Source organism: Mycteria americana, chromosome 3 (genome assembly GCF_035582795.1).
Source record: "Mycteria americana isolate JAX WOST 10 ecotype Jacksonville Zoo and Gardens chromosome 3, USCA_MyAme_1.0, whole genome shotgun sequence".
Classification (NCBI taxonomy): Eukaryota; Metazoa; Chordata; class Aves; order Ciconiiformes; family Ciconiidae; genus Mycteria; species Mycteria americana.
In genome coordinates, this window is record NC_134367.1 from 72,447,198 (window position 1) to 72,467,600 (window position 20,403).

The window sequence follows — 20,403 nt, forward strand, 5'->3', positions numbered from 1 at the left end:
GTTTGTAACTAAATAGCTGGCAAACTTGCAGGATTTGGGCTGGCAAAGGGTAATATCTAGTTACTAGAGCACTGGGATTTGTAAAATGGAACAGTAAAATATTTGACATTCATGAAGTTTTCCTTTTCAAAACAGTAGTGCAAACAGTAATTGTATGTTGTGTGAACTACACCATTGATGCTGTTAAAGACTTGTGGTAATCACCAGTAATTTTTTCTTCCTGTAAGAAGCGTTAATTTATTAAATTTACTAGTTTGTTTTGTTGAGTAGAGTCTTTGTGATGGTATAATTATCTTTCATTCAATACACATAGAAAAGACTTTAAAAATCCTCTTTCATTTAGAAACTATAAAACAAATTTCTTTATCGTATGGAGGAGACACAGGATTCTCAGCTGCCAGGCAAAGCTGCACTTCCTCCAATCTTCTGGGTTTGAACGTACGGAACGTACTGAACGGAGATCCTTTGGTGAAGTGTTTCATCTAGGCGAACTCACCGAGGCACCGGCCACAAGTCAAAAGCGACGTCTTTATGCTCTTGCTTCTCCCCACCTTCTCCCACCACTGGAACGGGAAGGATTGGGAATTCTTCCAGGGGGAAAAGTGACTTTTCTTCATGATAACTCTTTTTCGTGGAAAAGGCCACCTTCTGAACATTTTGCAGTTTTCCAAATAGATTAATCAGTATCTTAGCTGTGTCCTTGGACATGCATCTCCTGCGACGGCCAAGCAGTGGAGGGCAGGCAGGGACCAGAAGCCTTGCTGGGGAGTCAAACCACAGCACCCTGCCATCACGAGGTAAAACTGTAGCTTAGTCACCTGTTGGGTCTTAATGGGCAAAAGGCTTCTGACCATGGCAGTGAGAAATGGGGGGGGTCCCATCGATTTCTGACTTTCTCAAAATGAAGCAGCAGTGCCATTATAGTAAGCAAGAAGCTGAAAAGTGCTAGGTGAGAGAAATAGAATTATTTCTGTCTTAGGAATTCCTACATTTCAAAAACTTACATTTCAAACCAACTTTTTCTTCCCCCATTTTGACAGTATTGCTGAAGTCTGCCAGAGGCAGGAAAGCAGATTATTTTAGTTTCGGTTGTATCTGTTTTTCAGACTCAGTTTGTGTCCCTGAAGAGTTTCAGAGGATATTCACCCTCATAACTCCAACTGATCTTTAACAGCCACTCTGCATCTCCAAAAATCAGATATTAAAGCTCTTCCGCTATGTAGAACGCATGTACATAAACACAGTGGAAGAACTTCAAAAAGACCGCACGCCCAGTCTCCTGCTGCTGTGACACGCTGGGAGTAGTGCGGTTTGTGCAAACAGATTTGACTCAAGACAGACCCTGTGAGAGGTGGACAAGGAAGCAAACAGCACTTGCCAAACAGTAGTCCGGTGGCATGCACCACTGCTAGAAGGCACTAGCAACCTCAGTGATGCACACAAAGCAAGAGAGCCCCTGCACAACAAAACGCTGTTTTGTATAGTTTTTCCCATCCTATGTCACCTTGCTTCCTCCCACTCTTCCTCCTTCACTCGGACATGTGAGTGCTGATTTTCTCATACCTTTCCTGGGTTTTCACCTTACTGCACCCAACAGCCTCAGCCTCAGTCTCCCTCCCTTGGCTTCCCCCCGTCCTTCATCCTGGCCTATGACTAGGAAGCTCCCAACTGCTCCCATCCTCACCACTACCCACTGCTCACTTCCCAAGCTTCAGCTTTCCCGAACCTTCGTCCCCACATCCCTACCCAGCTACTCACACCTCTCCCTTCTTTTTTTCCCTTGCAGCCCACCTTTCCTGTATCTCTCCCATGAAACTTCCTTTCTCTTCACTTCCCAGTGAAACCTGCCATAACTAGCTCCTTCCTGAGTCTGTCTCTTTTCCCTTGTGGCTTTGAGCCAGACCACTCCTTCCACTCCCACTTGTCTCTAGAGAAAAGAGCAGTGGGAGCAGAGAGATGTGTCAACCTTTGCTCTGGCCCAGAGCAGCCAGGAACACTCATCATCAAGAAGGCCATTTTTTACTCTGGCCTGAATTGCTCCAAATTGCCAGATTTTTATTTATGGATATAGGCAAATTATGGGCTTTCCATTAGTCTTGTTCTTAGGAAGGACTGAAGCATTTTGGCTTGAATTTTCAAATGAATAAATTCTTTCAGCTGGCACGGAAGACTTCGCTTCCACTGTAAATAAAAGCAAAGCATCGCATTGCATTACAGGCAATGATACTAGTGCTACAGATACACATATAAACTGAACTCCCAAACCAGCCAAGAATTTCCTAGGAAAACCACAGAGGGAACATTTTTGGAGAAATACAACCTCTTCTTTGACTTTCAGGCCAGGAAGCCACTATGAAGAACTATATTAGAAGTTGAGAGCACACTGTTTAAGAATAAAAAAGCCGTTGTAAAAAGTTGTTATCTTAACTGGGGTGATTTTGGATACCTGTCACTTGCTGGCGTTGCCATTGCCATTGCCATTCATAGAGCTTCGTGAGACTGGAAGGAAGCTTACCTACCTTGATTTGAAAACCAGCTGTGCAGCAGTCCTTGGGCACTTCATCAGCCCTTCCTCCTGCTCCAGCTTCCCTTTTTCCCTCTACACCATGGGTAGATTTCCGAGGGCAACTAGCTCTTCTTGTTTCTATCCTGAAGCTCATCCACAAGTCAGGAGAAGTTTATAAAGCCTTGCAGTTAAGATTTATCACCAGAGAATTAGTCTGTGCAACTCTGAACCCATGACATTGTTTTCTGTTTAGGTCATTAGTCTAAATCCATCTCCGTTTACTGGTTGCTTTTTCAAATATTTATTCTTTTTTGATTCCTATGCTCTCCATGACCTGCTATCTTGACGTGTTGAGACGAATAGTTGCTAATAGTAAAAAGGGCAAGTCACCTTCAAGCATATCTTTAGCCACTTGAATCAATCCATTTTGGCTCTGTGACTTCGTGAGATGCATCTCAAATACTCTCTGTCCTCGCTTCCTTCCACAAACCATCAGGCAGCTAAATGTCATCAATACATGCTCAGATTTGGATCCCTAAATGTTATATGAGCCACACTACTTCTCCATTCCTGCTGGACATTCTCCAACCTGTTGTCTATCCTCTGTTCTACTGTTCTCAATCCGTATTCTCAAAGGCAGCCAGACCTAGCTAGCAGTGTCACACGCTGAAGTGACACCACAGAAGTATTATTCTAAATGTCTGTAATACCAAACAATGTCAAAATGATTAGACATTGATATTATTGTGATAATCTCAGCACTCGTCTAGGACTTTTTTGCGCAGCCTGGCTTGGACTGATCTCCAGGGAAAGCTCTAAGGGACTTTTACGCCATAACCTGCAGGATTCCTTCATCTACACTGATGGCCATAGTACTTCTGCTATAAAAATGATGGCAGTCTGCTTCACAAACATCTGCACCCGTCTGGTTTGATTGCTGCCGTCATTTTACCCTTGTATTATTCCTTCTTCTTGCAGTTCCACCTCCCCTACCACGAACCAGCAGTACCACATATGACCACTGTCCCCTCGTGGTCAAATGCCTGACATAGGCTTGCTATTTCATAGGATCCCTTTTGGCTGACGAAAACCTTTCTGCTCTTTGCCCTCCCCACACAAGAGCATACTTACTGCCCCCACCCCAGCAGCTCCAGAAAACCACCTAAAAGGGGTAGGAAGCATCTTCAAGTGTCTGCAGCAGTCTAAAAGACTCTGCAGTCTTACACAAAAAAGTGAACTGTATCTTGGTGTCTGCTGAACTCCGCGCAACGCTGCAAAGGGCTGATCACACCCTGGCTAGAGGTGAGGTGAACAGCGCAGGAGGATGCTGCCAGGGCTGAGGGACAGAAAGTGGCAGCAGAGCAAGAGCGTGGACAGATTTCTCCAGCAGCCCTACACAACCCAGCTGACACTGGGGCTCCCTGCAGGGGATGGACTTGAAACCTCGTTGGATGAAGAACAGGGCTGGCCACAGAGATTTTGCTGCAGATAAGTGACCTCTGAAAGATCAAGGTAAGAAAGACATTATTAATGACAGCAAATTTAACAGAGCATGTGGAGACTAAGAAAAAAACAACAAATGACTTCAAAGTGTCCGGGGTTTGGGTGGGATACAGTTAATTTTTCTTCCCAGTAGCTGGTATAGTGCTGTGTTTTGGATTTAGTATGAGAATAATGTTGATAACACACTGATGTTTTAGTTGTTGCTAAGCAGTGCTTACACTGGTCCAGGACTTTTCAGCTTCCCATGCTCTGCCAGGTGCACAAGAAGCTGGGAGGGGGCACAGCCGAACTGGCCAAAGGGCTATTCCATACCACACGATGTCATGCTCAGTATAGAAACTGGGGGAATTGGCCGGGGGCAGCGATCGCTGCTCGGGGACGGGCTGGGCATCGGTCGGTGGGTGGTGAGGGGTTGCACCACTTGGGTTTTTTCCCTGGGTTTTGTTCCTCTCTCTCTCTCATTGTTTTCCTTTTCATTACAATTTATTATTATTATTATATTTTATTTCAACTATTAAACTGTTCTTATCTCAACCCACGAGTTTTCTTACTTTTGCCCTTCAGATGCTCTCCTCCATCCCACCGAGGGGGAGGGTGAGCGAGCAGCTGTGTGGGGCTTGGTTGCCGGCTGGGGTTAAACCACAACAAAAGAAAGGTCTGAGAGCTGCCTGCCAGTACTGTATTTCTGCTTGTCCTTTAGGATGCCTGTTGGGCTAATTGTGAGTCTCTGAGCACCCCTCAGGGCAAGAAGCCAGCCAAAGTGGCTGCCCATAGAAATTCATACTGCTACTTTATAATTTATACTGCATATTTTCACACTGTTACTGAAGTATGAAGGATATACAGAAAAAATGCTTTGAAACGTTTGTCTTAGTGCTTCTTACTTCTTCACTGTGCCAGCTTGAGCCCAAGAGGAGTCTGGCCATCAGTCAAAGTGCAGGTTACAGACTGCAGATGCTCCCCGTCAGGACCAGAGGTGGCTCTTCGGTCTGCCCAGATTTACAGCCCCATTTGCAAGGCTCTCCTTAACGCCCTGCCACATCCCGCAGAGCCGCTGTGGTCGTGCTCTTCCTCACAGTACGAAAACATGACCAGAAGGGGAAAGGGCTGAGTCAGCTCTGCTGGCATGTTGCTGCCTTCATAGCAAACACTGGGGAAGGTCTTCCAGCATCCCACAGCTACCACCGCGTATTTGTTTTGCAATCAGAGCTCCCAGCGCAGAGCCTGACGAGCAGTACAGCATCCCAGCTGGCCAGGGTCGTGGCTGAGGAGAGGACTTGGCAGCCGATGGGGAGACAGACGGCACGCACCAGCGTGAGCAGACCCAGACCGGCCGCCCAGACCCGGGCAGCCCTTCGTGGTGGGCTCTGCTGCCCGCAGGGCGGCTTGCACGGCACGGACAGAGGTTGGCTACGCCGCCTGGCAGGAACGATTGCCCCCAGCAGGCAGTGGCCTGATTTTGGAAGGGGAAGCTAATTCATTCTTTTAGAATTAATTCAGGCCTCTTAATCAGCGCCCTAAAGAGCATTTGTCACTACTGAGGTGTGGTAACAAGAATGTTTTGTAGATCAAGGCTCTTTTTTCAGATTAAATTGCATACAGTGGCCAATTTAAAAATAATATTAAAAGTAAATTGAATGTTTGGTTTATAACCAAGCACTCATCTTCCCCACTCAACACACCAACGTTCCATTCCAAAAAAAACCAGCCCAAATCATCATTTTATAAACACACCTGTGTACATATACATATCCAGGGGCCTAACCTATCCAGCTCCCAGCTCGGATACACTTCCTGCCCTCTAGTCCCATCCCCAGCATTACCAAAAGCCATCTGACAGTTGGTTTCTCTACCTAGGACTACTTGGTCGTTAACAGTTTGGACCCCATTTGCTCACACTGCAATCTTCTTTTTCTTGTTTCTCCTACTTACCAAAAGTGTAAGTAATCACAGGGAAAAAAATAAGAAAACATACCTCAACTGCTTATTGATTGCCTTCTGAAAAGAAGTGTTCTTCTCTGTCTCATGGCTCATTAGCTGACACTAAAACTGTCAGAACAGTCATCTATTTTGTTCAAGCAAATTGCCCTGTTTTGTAGATCTTTTATTTCCGACTCGGTTATTCTTGACTAATTATGAGTACAGTCTAATAAATTCATCCTCCTTTTCTTCCAGAAAAAAAAGCATTGCGATAGAGGATTCTTACTTGTTTTGACAGAAGAACAAAGCAATCTGAAATCTTCCATTTGAAAAGGATTCTGTTTGAACATTCTTTCCAATTTCTTTTCTGGCAAATTATCATTTTTTCTACTTTCCACATAGTTAACTAATTTTGTTTTCTGTGCTTCAGTAATACCAGAGATCCCTTTTCTCTAAATTCATAGAGAATTTCACTTCATCTTGTCCCATTCCTCCCCCTTTTTCTCACTGATGGTCAAGAGAAATGGTCAGCATCTGTAGTCTTAAAAAAATACTTCTATTTCATATGAAAAAGTTTGGGACAATACATGATCCAGTAGTCTTTTTCTCTAGAAATGTGCCTGATTCCCCACCCGCTTTTTTTAATTTAAAATCTATTATGACTTGTGTCATCCATATTTCCCCTCCCCTGCACCATCATAATGTGCAAAATAATCCAGTAACTGAACAGCCCTAGAAAATGTGGATGATGCACACATCATCCACAGAAAGAAAATGTGGAAAAGCAAGCAGACTGCTTTATACAGTAATAATAAACTCCAGAGCAACATAAGTCAAAGGGTAATTTAACGTGAGCTGTCTTTATGCTTCCTAATTCTAATTCAGCAAAGCATTTAAATGCTTGTGCACTTAATTTCTTTGAGGAATCATGGTTCTACTGCATTAATTCCTGTGTTTCAAAGAATGTGTTATCAACAACATGCTGTATAGACAAAAATTCAGTTGCATATCTTTTAATACATTCATAACGTTACAACACTCATTTTTCTATTTGCATTGTGATGTTATTAGTACAATGTTTATGGCATGTAAATTATTTCATTTCAATATCTACAATTGCAACATTTTAATTTTAACGTTGCCTTTTTTTAACATTGCCAATCTGAAATAATGAAGTTTGTCTTCATTGGGGTTGGTTCAGCTATTATTTGGGGAAAAAAAATCTAGCCCTGTAACTGTTTCATTCTGTGATTTCACACATATTACTTCTTTTTTTAATTTGTACTCTGTTGATAAATCAAGAATTCTTTACCACAATAAAAGAGTAATTATGAACAGATAGCAAACTCTTATTCCCATACCTTTTATTAATGCAAACAAACCTAGTGAAAATAAGCTACTGAAAGACGGGTGTCTGCTGACACAGCCTTAATACACACTTTCAGGTTTCTATCAGATGCGTCTTGTGTTGAATACATCTTGGTTTAAAAAAGAAGAAAATATTTGAAACAAATGTTGAAAACATTCATAAGCCTGGTTTGTTTGGTTTTTTTTTCCAAAAGGAAGATTAAGTTCAATGCTGTATGAAACAAACCTTAAAAAAAGATTGCAAGTCAGTTTAAACTTTGTTCAGGGGTTAATTAAATTACATGGGTCAAAAATCACTTCTTTACTTTTTTTTTTTTTGGGTATTTGCTTTGGCTAAATGAACAAAGATGTCAGTACTCTTCTAAAAGTAAAGCAAATACAGGCAATATTAATAGTCAGCTAAGAGGTCATATTCCTTGATGAACATTAGCATTAATATTTCCAAAACTACAGATCCACTGTGTAAAAAAGAAAAGAGGCATTAGAAAACCCTTATTCTACTTTCTGTTGGCTTAACACACAAGACAGTAATCAAACTTTGCTACCAACTTCATGTGAAAACCTGCCTTCCCTGAAGTAATTCGGAGAACTTTGCTGGTGGCTTCTGTGGGGCTGGAACTTCACTGCTGGTGTCATGGCTGGTCACGGGGCTGCAGGATATAGGACTGCTGAGCATGACAGGAGATTTTAAGTCTCCTGGTAGACATTAGGAAATCATGTCACAACCACAAAATATAGCCAAATATGCATACTGTATGATTGGCACTCTCAGAGACTATTTCTTAAAGTTATGAATGTATTATCTGGGCTGAGTGGACCTAATTTTGTAATGCAGTTTATTTAACTCGCAAAATATGGAAAAAAATGCTTTGTATAATATTTATTAATGTGGATGACAAAACCAGGATTTGTTGTTTAGTAATAACTCAAGCAGAAGAGAAGTGTCTATAGAACCAGCAAAACACAAGCTGAAACCAATTGTATTCTCTCACAAAGAATTAGAAAATTATGACATCCTTTTCCACCCTCTAAATTCCCAACCAACATATCATGCCTAAAAGATTTACATTTCAATCTTTTATTTTACTTTGAAATTGTGCTGCTTTCCTAAGTTTAAGTCTATATAATTTAATATTAACTTTTTCCTTTATCCCATTTATTAAACTTTACCTGAAAAACAATGTTACATTATAAAACAAGAAAGGGAATTGATTTTAATCCAGGTAGCCACAGGAGCATAAGAATATATGATTTACCATATCTCCTCAAATGGCTGATTTTGCAAAAGCTTGGGTGTTTTTTGTTTTTTTTTCACTGAGAAATGATTCTTCGGAGGCAAGTGAAATAAAAGCAACCTATAATGCTTTGAGTCCCTAGCCAGATACCAAAATTACCACACTTACTTGGAAAAGTCTCATTTTTCTTAAAATAGTGTGCTCAGTTTTAGTGAGTGGGTTTTCATTTGCTGAGATACCGTAGAAAGTCCATAATGGTCAGACATAAATAGGTAAGTCTTCTTTACTGTTCTACACATCCATATAAAATATATAATGGGAAGAGACAACTAAAAAAACCAGAATCATGTTTGAGTGTGCTACTAGAACAGATGTATTGTTCAAATTTCTCTAAAAAAAATAATGACATTTAACAACATTCAGAAAGGGTGATAGACAAGCAGATTTTATGATTAAGAGGTGATTTTGGACACCTCATCATTGCTTTTCTGAAAATAAAGACTTCCGTAATTCAACTATTTTCTGTAATTGATAAGCATTTTAAAATAACTTTTTAATTAACTCAGAAGAACTGCCACTTATTTGGCCTATGGATTAACTGCCCAAGGAATACAGCAGCTAGAAGAAAAATTTTCAAGGCACCATGACCAAGGGCAACATGCAATTTTACCAAATATATCTACAACAGGCGCATGACTGGACCCTGTGAAAGGGCCTTTGCTGAAAAAGCGTAACTTTTTGTTTTGGCACAAGAGCAGACTAAGGAAAACAACAGAAGAAAAAAATCCATTGTTCCAAAATTGTGATAGTCCTCTAACTTCCAGCTAACTGTCTTGAAGCTAAAGTCCTTATCCGTAAAAATGCAGAGAGAGGTCCCATTTTGCAAGAGGAACAGCAGCGGACAACCCTCACTTTATTTCATCCCTGTCACCCAGAGGTAAAGCACAAGGAATGTCACTGAAGCTGACATTCATTAGCAAGTACTTCCCAAAACTGTGAACTGACCTCGGGTGGCCCATGCCTTCAATGCCTCTGCAATGAAACTAGAGGGCTATACATTGTTCACATATTGCCTATCGTTTTCATAACTGAAGTATTATGCTGCCCAGGGATTTTCTGTTTGCTGTCTCTAGGCTGCTGGCTTTACACTATCCATTCGGCTCAGCCTCCCTACTGAAACACTAAAAAACAGCCCAAGTCAGTATCCAAGTCGGTAGAGTAGGGAACAGAAATAAATATGTTTTCTATGCATGTCTAGTAGGTAGGGAAGCACAAACGAAAATTTTACTTTTTTCTGTCTCCTTACAAAACATGTGTTTCAGTGAAGAAGCTGTATGTTTTTTTGTGAGTGTTCCTCTGGTGCCCTTGCCACATCTTTGAGGCAGACACAGGGGAAGTAGTGGTGCTGATGAGAGTGAATCAACCCTTCAAGACGTGTAATGATTTCATAGTCAGGAAGAGCCAGGCTGGCAATGTTGAGGCCCAGCATCCGCGAGACCACCTCTCGAAAGTCTGCCAGCTGCAAGAGCAAACAAAAAGGAATTACTAATAAATTAAATACCAAGCAAAGGAGATGCCTGCAAAAACATATACATATGTGCATACGTACAAAACCAAGTATTTGTATTACCAGTGCAAAATATAGGAATTTCTGCTGTTGCTCAATACAGAGAGCTGAAGAGGATGGAAACAGCCTTTTGGGGCATACCTCAAACAACAAACCAAGTAAACAGCGGAGGTGCTAAGGATCTTGAATGCAAAACACAGTTTCAAGTGTTCTTTAGTATCCTTCACAGGCATATCTTCCCAGCTGACTCAACAGCGAAAACTGAGGAAAAGACGGGAAGAGGAGTTGTGCTTGACCTAGATGACTGCAAACTGTACAAACAACTGGCAACTCTGGTGGGCGCATCCCACAGCATAGGCTAAGGTGCTGGTCCTGACCTCAAGCTCCTGACCACTGCCTGCCACTGCTCACCTCCACCCTACAGTTTCATATGGAAACCACAGCAGAAAGGAGGAAGTTAAGACAAAGGTGGAGGTTTGGCACATCCTTCGGTCTGACTTTGACTGGAATCAGGTTGGGAAACGCTCCTTTTTCTTCTGTGTGTAGCTGCTGAAAATATATCATAGGAAGGGTACTTGGCAAAGTAATTAAAGAAACCAGCTTTCTCTCTGCAGTTCCAAATGGACAGACATCCACAAGTAATTGTCATCACTAATGACCCCGCCAGCAACTAGATTAAAAACTTACGATCGGATGAACATGAATGCTGATTTACTCTTCTCAACTCACAATATGGATCATTGTAAGTCAAACTTCAATGCCTCTTCAATGGATAATGCATTACACAGCCCAAATGACAAATGCCTTAATATCTCTTATCATCAACACACAATTAAGAGGAAAACGTTTCTATTTGAGGAAATATTCTTGTCTTGTTATCTATTTGAATGTCAAGATCCCCATTCCCAAGCATGACACAGATTCAAAATGTCACAGAAACATCAAAACCATCAAGAAGCCAGCACGCTCTGGTGTTGCAGCACCCTCACTCCACCAATCATGCTGACGGCTGATGGTAAAGAGGAGATAAACACACTCCTGAAACGGAGATAAAAGCACTCCTGAAATATGTGTCCATCCCCAAGAATACTGTGCAGAGTTCTAAAGCAGTTACAACATCTGTGAGGCAAGCTGCAAAAACCCTGAAAACAAGGTCTCAGTTCCAAGACTTTGCCAAAGACAGTTTGTTTCATCCCTGTCCAAACCCTAAGGAGATGCCATCAGTTCAGAAAAACCAATATGGAAACCAAGACAGTATAGGGCAGAAGGATTTGAGAATTCAGTCCCAGCTATCTATCTTACCAAGGCAGTGCAATGGCTTGGATGAAACATTGGAACAACGTAACACCCAAAACCCCCAAGTTCCCATATATTCTCTTCAACACCACGTCGGGAGGTCACTGATGTGGGGCTTTGGCAGTGTGCTAGGCAAGTACAATTTAGCAGAAGCTAAAGATTTTTTTAAACATCTGCATCACAGGCAGAACAAGCAGGCAGCACAGCTGGAATTTGTTTCCATACAGACTTTATATTAAAAGATCAAGGCAGCCCTCTGCAAAGATCCAGTCTTTGGATGAATTAAACCCCCACGAGACATCTATACAGCAAACCCAACTGATCCCCTGGGAGCACATTAGGGTCTGCACTTTGCACCAAATTTCTTGCTCTCATATCTTTGCTATTGCAAGCTGTTCAACTTATTTACAGCAACTATGAGTAAACCAAATTGCACTACAACCATGTATCAAATGCAATCAAATTAGATTTACTGCACTGACACAGATTATTGATCCAGCAGAATTTTGCCAGAGGGAATAGATACAAATTAAAACCTATACACAACCATCTCACTCTGTTTCTGAAGGGAAAAGCAGGTCATAGCTATACTGAATGGACAATAAATATGTTAAGAATTCAATAACTTTCATCAGCAAATAACCGAAACTGGAAAGCACACAGAACCCTTAAATAAATCCTTTAAGCCATTCATTTACGTGCATTTTAAATTGAGGGGGGTTTTCCGCTTTAATGGAATAACACTTAGACAAAAAGAACTTTTCCGATTATTACATTGTAGCATATAAAGTACAGTGCAGACAAAGCTGTAGTTCAGTGAAAATGCAGAAGAAGGGTTGACCACAAAGAGAAATTCTCTACAAAAACTGACAAAGAGAACCATCGCTCTTGGATGCAAAAATGCCCCACCAGGGGACATCAATCTGAATTTTAAAAATTCCAAACAAAAGCAACAGACAATGCATGCTGGCCAATCTTTAAAATGCTATCGCATGTCTCACGTGGAGCAAGATGCATGTTTACACTCTTAAGTGGATACAGTGCTGTAAGCACATCATGAACAACTTTTTAAAATCTTGCACTAAAACATATAAGACCTAGAAAAAAAATTAGATGAGAAATGTATTTCGGCTTTAAAAACAATGCAACAGAGGTATTAACACAACAGTTCTGCTGAAATACTACAAGCTAGTAGAAGTACCACCTAACTCTCTATTTAAGGCTTTCTTCAATAGCAGTTAATATTTCTAAGATAGTCACAATTTGAAGTAAAGGAGAGAAATAATAAAAGACAAACCACTAAAGACTCAAAACTAAAGGTTTGCTACAGCAGTAAACACTCATGATAAATTTTCTTTGTATCTTCCATCCAGTGAGTAAAATTATCTGAAGTAAAAGAGAGGAATTGAATGCAATTTAGAGCAATAACCCAAGATATTAGGGGGGGTAGGGCAGAAGTAAAAAACAGACACTACGTTTTGTTTTCACCCTGTACCTACAGGAAAGCAAAAGGGGTCTTATTCCAATAGAAAGAAGGAAAAAAAAAAGGGAAACTCAGACCAGAAAAAATCCTTATAACAAAACCATCAAAAACTCAACCAAAACATTGACATTTATATTCTTACCCCAAGTACTACTGCAAATAAGGACTCGAGTTAAATTGATATAAAAATAAAATATATTCAGATTTTAATCTGTAGCTGACTGCAGTGGTCACATACTGATGTTATCAGTCCCTGTGAACATCCTTTTGTCATCAGTCATTATGCATACCTTTCATCTAGTCTTATTAAAACGAAAGTCGGCTATGCTGATATTTATTTATATTCAGAAATATGCAATAATGATACATGAAGTCAGAAAGGTTTTCTGTTCACCCCTCAGACAGAGGAAATCCAGTATGGGTGTCAATAAACTTACACTTGCTCTTGTAAAATTTCAATACATCCAAATAATTCCCCACTATATATCCATTCTAGTAATCTCTACTTTTGACTGTTCACATATAGCTTCACCTCTCTGGTTTTCACTCTGCAGTATGATTTAATAATGCTTTGAACACCATTTTTTTAAAATGGTTTTATATGTCTACCCAAGGATATGCACCCTTTGCTGTTATTCACTACAGTCACCAGAGCTGACTGTTAATCCTAAAGCAGATTGGCAGTCTTATTTCACCCTTCTTACAGGGCTTCAATTCTAACAATTTGGATGCTTTGATTCTCTGCATTCTCTAAAAAAACAACCAAACAAAAAAACCAAAACCAAACCAAAAACAAAACACAGAAATGCCAAAGCTAATTTTTCCTCTTAAACTCAGTAGGAATTACTAGTCTAAAGAGCAAATAACAACCAGAAACACTGTGTTAAATCCCAATTATGAGTCAATTTTGAATTATTTCAATCCAATCTTAATTTCTGACTTCACTTAGGTATGTTCTGCCTTTCTTTATGATCACAAGACAAATTAATGTCTTAACCAGTTGGCAGTAGTTCAATTCTGCATGCTTTTAATTTTGACAGCATGTAAAATAGCTACGCAATATTACGATATTATTTAACATTACACATAGTGATATCCATGGAAAGCAGACTATACCTGAAAAAAACATGCAAATGTATGTGCAAGCAGTCAACCTGGCCACATCAACAACTCCATCAGGTAACGGCAATTTCAGTTTCTCTATGTGTACACACACAGATGACATGCCTGTGCTTATATTCAGATTAAATATATACACACGTGCTCAGAGAAGCATTTAACATCTTCATTCACTACCTTTTCCAGAGAGTGAGGGAAGTCTGGTCTTGTTTAGCTTCCCCAAGAAGGAATAATGAGTAAGTCCAAAGCACATGAAGAACTACACAGGATTGGATAAGGAAAGAATTCTCCTTGGGTAATGGTTCGGGAGAAGTCAGGAAAAAAACCTCATGTATTGATTAGTAAGAGAGAGAGTTTAGAACAAATTCTCTGATTTAGCAACAGTACCTTTATTTTAAGGGCAGATTTTAGGTAAGTAAACTGTTAAGATACAGCATAGTATGCTATGAATATTACTGGCAATTCTCATACTCTTAAAATGCCATTACTGCTAACCACCACTGCACAAGTACCAGGCATCAGTTTTGCAAACAGCTTTGCTCCCAGTTTAGCAGTATAGTTCCACCTGCAGGTATTTGAAATGTTCATGTGATGCAGATGATTGTGGATGCTGGTGAAATACAAGTTGACATTTTTCTTTCACTAACCCAGAAAGCTTGAGAACTAGTGCTATGCTGTGCTTGAGCATTCTGCACTTGGTAGAAGAACCCATGTTCTTCAAATTTGGCCAAAGAACACTGCAACACTATTCAAATAGCTTGAAATGCCTTCAGTCAGTAAAAATTCAACATTTGTGTGTTTTTAGCAAGTAGTCAATGTATGACTCCATGGAATAATTTCCTGAATATAATTCATACCTTCTTCTGTGTGCAGGATGCTTTGTTTCCTCATGAGCATATGAAGAAATTAAATTTTCCTGCCAAATTTCTAACCTTCATTGTAAAACAAAACAGTGCTAAAGCTTTCCAGGAAGAAGGATCCCCAGGTTTTTGGTTTTTTCTCCATGTGAGCAAAACAATACTTTTCTAGACTCATTTTTTGAAATGCAGTCTTAAATTTCATCCAGAGTCAACATATACAATAAAAGTTTTAGCTGTAAAAAACTAACAAAGTTCTAAGCAGCTGGAATAAGGAATTTAAAATTACACATTTTTTACTTTAAAGAAGTATCCCATTAGTTTTCAACAATTATGCCATCTATAATATTGCTACAAAACATAATATGCATGGCAATTACACACATACTTCACAATTTTTTTAAATTGGAATGGAACACATTACTAATGTGTTTCCTACAAACTCCTTATACCCTCCCCAAAGTCAGTTACCACAAAAATTTTTCTTACCTAAACTTTAATAAAGTTGTATGTCACAAATCGATCCAAAAGAGTGACATTCAATATTGAGTCTGGTTTGTTTTATTTTTGGTTTGGTTTTTTTTTTTAATTTTCTGATCTTTTCCAACATTCTTTGAATTTATGGCCTATACATAGTAACATGCAAGTAAGTTTCATGCCTAAGATATATGGAAAAAACATACCTTAAAAAGATACTAGGATTTTAAAGCATTTTTATATTTCTCCAAAAGGTGATATAATATTTTGCACTAAACAAAGAAAACAATGCCTGTATTTATTATTCATTCTGTTGCATATCTAACTTGAAGAATAGCTTTGCCTCTCAGAATCACAAGTGCCACTCTGGCTCACAAGTGTGAGCTAAAATTTCCTTGTTTAATAATGTTCACAAAAGTTTTCAGCACAGCTGGAGAGCTGGTCCACCTATACCCCATTCTTACATTCTAAGTGACAGCTAGCACTTGTCAAATAGCTATAAACCTACCTGTCTCTCTCTTTTTGCTAATTCTGCAAGGGTTGTTTTAAGCACCTTCATCTCATTGGTAACTGCTTCTAACATATTTTTGTTTTTTTCTTTATCTTCAGTAGCTTTATGCTCCTTTAAAAGAAGTTCTGATTTGACAGAGGTAAGTTGTTTCTCAGCCTTTTCTTTCATTCTTTCCAATTTGCCTTGGGACTTACTGAGTTCTTCTATTGTTCTGCTCTGCTCCAAAGTTTTGATCTGCAACAGCATAATGTTAAATTTGTCACTCTTTTTCATCTAACAGGAACAAATAATAAAGATAATCAGGAGTAATCATAAGTAAGCACTTTAATGTGGTTTCTTATGGGTTCTTGAAATCACATATACATGTGAACTGAAAAGTTATTAAAGGAGATTAGCCAATTTCAACTCAATTAACAAAAAGATTTTTGTTTCAAAGACAGTTAATTCTCTATAGGTTCTGTGAAAAGAGGTAACTGGACAGACAAAAACCCACAGTGAGAGTTCACTCTCTGCTAGTCCCTGGAAAAATAGTATGAAAAAGAGTTGCCAAATGTTTTGCTGGTAAAAATCTTCCAGTTGGAACATGCACCTACTTATCTATTTCACTCCATCAGCCACAAGACAAAAACTCACATAAAATCAATCTTTCTTTCTTCCAGTGGTGGCAAGCTATAAATGACTGCAAACTACTTGTTTTCACCCGAGTCAAAGCAGGTAATTTATTACTGCTGCAATGTAATAAAACACAGGACCAATGAAAATTTAGTTTCTTGCCTGGTTTATGCAGAAAAAAACCTTTCTCCCCCATACCTATCAGAATAGATCTTCTGTGAGCAATGTATGGGAAAATAAATATAAGATTACAGCCATATCGACAGGAAAGAAAGGAATGCATATATCGTATTTTCCTTACACTAGCCTGAAAATTTACATTGTGTACATTTACAGATGCTACTTAGTATATCAAGACAAATTGCAAAATACCCAAAACATTGTAATATTATATTTGCTTTGCCCAGCTAGATAGATTTGAGCAGTTCTCCATGAACATGTTTATTGTAAATGAACTCCAGCTGTTTCCAACTGGAAGAGAAAAATGGATGGATGCACAAACGTAACCTTTTAACTCACCTTAAGTTCATTGGTTTCAGACAGCTTGGCTTTGAGATCAGTATTTGTTTCCCTTGCCAAATCAAGCTGCTTTTGCAACCTCTCTATCATCTTATGTAACTTTCTGACAGCAAGATTGGCCTCGTCCCTCTCCACAGCTAAGGCGGTCCTCACTTGTTTCTCTTCTTCCAGCTGGGTTATTTTCTGCCGCAGAAGGTTCACGTGCAGCTCTTTGCTTTCAAGTTTTTCTTTCTGAGTTTTCAACTAGTTTTCCAAACACAAGGATATTTGAAAAAATACATGTGAAAGACAATGGTACTACACAGATTGTTTTGCAAATTTAATCCCCATGTTGCATATTTAACCTGAACTCCTATTCCCCTCTTGAAAACTCTGTAAAGCAGTATAAACATATATACGCTAACTTGACACTTCTTATATTACCTCTTCATTGTACTTCTCTACCCCTGAATTTGTGCACTACCTTTTAGAATGAATGTACATATAGACTGCAGCCTATTTGAACATAAATACTTGTGCATCATTCACAACATCTGAGATTGTCTGAAGTATAAGACACTAGTCAAATGCAAGAGGTAAAAGAGATTCATTAAGGAGGCAGTGGTTTCAGTGGTAGTAAAGATATTTCCATCTTTAATCAGTTAATTAAGGCTAGTGTGCAAGAAGGAGAATCAACATAGAGAAATAAGAAAACTTTCATCCACTGCTCCAATACAAGGTCCAACAGCTTAGTTTTGTAATTTTGGTGCTCAGGGAGCTACCTGTTCTCACTTTACCTGAGCTGAGCTGCTAGGCTTTACTCTGGAACATCTGAGGAGTATTAACATACATACTAGAGTCCCTGCTAGAGAGGCAGTTGCTTCCAGAAAAAAAACACAGTGTTGTTTTAAACCTTAAACAGACCTGATTCTAAGCTCTAAACCATTCTGATAAGCCTAAAATGAAAATATTTCACTCTGCCATAACAGGATGACAGAGGGTGTCTGACCAAATTTGAACAGATTTTCTCCTAAAGGAGCACAGTTCTTGTTGGAAATGTTTAAATTCTTGGTGAAGTACAACCAACATCCTACTAGTTTCTAGAGAAGTTTGTGTAAGATGTCCCCCTTCCCAGCAGATCCTTTCAGATTTAAATATCAACAGTAGTTGTTTACAGAAGTATATTATAAATGTGTATTAAAAAGCAGACATGTATACACATATAAACATGCATAACTTTATACATTTATTTAAGAAGTTGTGAAAAGCAGTATCATGTATTTAACCAGTATCATGGTGGGTTTAGTTGTTTTAATATGCAGTCTGTTTGCACAGTTTGCAAATGTTTACCATCTTCTTTTTATGTAATGGACATCTTTGAAGTTCCTTGTACATATATGAAGCTCCAATCTGCTACCTCTAGCAAGCCACTATAGAAATATAGCCATAACAATGTTTATCTTTGAAACAAACAGTAACGGTATGTCTTTTTTTCCTACCTTCCTTCTTAGGTTATATGCCATAGTCTTGTTTTCAATCACTGCATCACCTTCCAGTTTCACTAGCTGCTCTATCCGGGCTAGAATCGCATCCACATTCATATCAAATCCAACCTCTGCTGCTAGGCTATCCAGCTTCATCTTCTCATTAAGTTGCTCCAGAAATTTCAGATACTAAGATAAGATGTGGAAAAGTGGAATAATAAAACTTCATCAGAAGTCCTGAAGTACAATTTAAAAGCAATTCCCCCTACACCGACAACCAACCATACATAGCCAAGTCCACTATCCACAAGAAATGATGTACTGAAAGGGTATGTTTATAGTATACACTCCTGACACAATTGCAAATTCTCCATTTGTCCTTTTTTAGTCAACATTTATTTTGTTCACTAATCCCTGGACCTACTGTATTTGTCTTCTTAGCAAGACCAGATTGGTTTTTGCTCCTCTGCAGTAAGAGCACTAGGTATGTGTGTCTGCTTCTGAATCCTGTTCCTGTTTGTGGCTCTGCTGCTTTATATGACCATGCATTGGCAGGGAGAAGTTAGAAAGGACAGCTACAGCCCAACTAATTGCAAGTGCTGTGATTGCCCACTGCTGTGAGCTCTAAAACAGATAAAACTGGTACCGGGGATGCCATGGGTGAGATCCTATGTAGTCTGAGGAGACGTAGGAATGTTAACAGGGTCAGTCTTTTGCCCTTCTTTGGAACAGCAGGTTTTAGAGATAACAGTTATTGGTCTACAAATTGCTTTAAAGATTATTTTAATTGCACCTCCATCTGGTTTACTGATGTGAATACATACAGATATCAAATATTATTTAATGTTTTCTCCTTCTTTTGTCCTGCCCTGCTAGCTCTTTAAAAGTGGCATTAGTTCCCTGGTCTCAGTTAGCCTCTCTTGCAAAATCCGAAGTTCTCCTTCTCACTAAGAACTACGTTTGCCTTTGTTTTCTCTTACTTCTGTTGCCGGTCATAATCTTTGCAAACAAACAACAAAGGGAGAAAAAACCTCAAACAAAAAAACCCAACGAACCAGTTCCATAACTGTTGCTTGAGCCCAAAACAATAAAACATAGCAAAAATCTCTTTTTGTTTTGTGATGCTTCTGGTTCAAAAAGTTAAAAACAGCAGCAGCAGCAGAAGAAAGCACTGAAATTGTTCATTAACAGAAAAAAAAAAGACAACAAAAATCTCTTCATTGCAGCAAAATCTAGAGAGAAATTAAGAAACTAGGGCCACATGTTCTTCACAGGGGAAGCAGAGGAGAAGGAACAGCTCCATTTTCTGGTTTGCTCCCAGTGAGGTGGATGCTTCATTCATAAAAGTTATTGTATCATAGACTAATGCAAAACAGACAGCACCAAATTTTTGATTCTTTGCAAATTCAACTTTCTAAGCATTGATCTTGGCCTGGTAACATGCTACAACTTTTTCTTAGATGTATTGGATGGCTGGTTTAACTTTCCAGGTACTATGTCATTTTTCAAACTCTTAGTATGAGGATGTGTAATAGGCTAACAGTGTGTTCATTCATATAATTAATAAAAAAATCTTGGTAGCCTTGATAGTCTAAAGATATAAAAGAATCAAGGACTGCAAGATCTTGAGAGACTGCAGACCAGATGATATATTAGAGAAAGACAGAGAGGTCAGAGAAAGCTTTGAGATTAGAGAAAGACAGAGAGGTCAGAGAAAGCTTTGAGATTAGAGAATCCTTGATGGACTTCTGATGTATTTACAGAGACTTCTTTTAGTCTGGTTTATTTTTCACATTAAATTGACTTCGAACTCAAAAGCTTAGCTACTTTTTCCAACTAAAATTATTGGTCAAAGGAAAGATATTACTACTCCCTGCATGATGCCTGACTTTGCTAATTCGCATTACTTGCAGTACTGTGAGTAATACTCCAGCTGATCAATGCAATACAATTAGCTGTATCTCTGT

The 20,403-nt window shown here is 39.2% G+C and overlaps 1 protein-coding gene across 2 annotated transcripts in view; it reads right to left on the reverse strand.

Annotated features, from left to right (window-relative positions):
- Positions 1–6,976: 6,976 nt before the first annotated feature.
- The window catches only part of LOC142408449 (coiled-coil domain-containing protein 170-like), a 65,971-nt gene continuing 52,544 nt past the window's right edge, over positions 6,977–20,403 (reverse strand). Inside the window, exons 8-11 of one of the 2 annotated variants that reach the window (XM_075498972.1) lie at positions 18,452–18,625; positions 16,974–17,216; positions 15,840–16,076; positions 6,977–10,051 (exon numbers count right to left, since the gene is read on the reverse strand). In XM_075498972.1, the coding sequence (XP_075355087.1) occupies positions 9,851–10,051; positions 15,840–16,076; positions 16,974–17,216; positions 18,452–18,625 (855 nt within the window). In that variant the 3' untranslated portion in view covers positions 6,977–9,850. The remainder of the gene's footprint in view (positions 10,052–15,839; positions 16,077–16,973; positions 17,217–18,451; positions 18,626–20,403) is intronic. The other variant, XM_075498971.1, reaches the window with a different exon arrangement.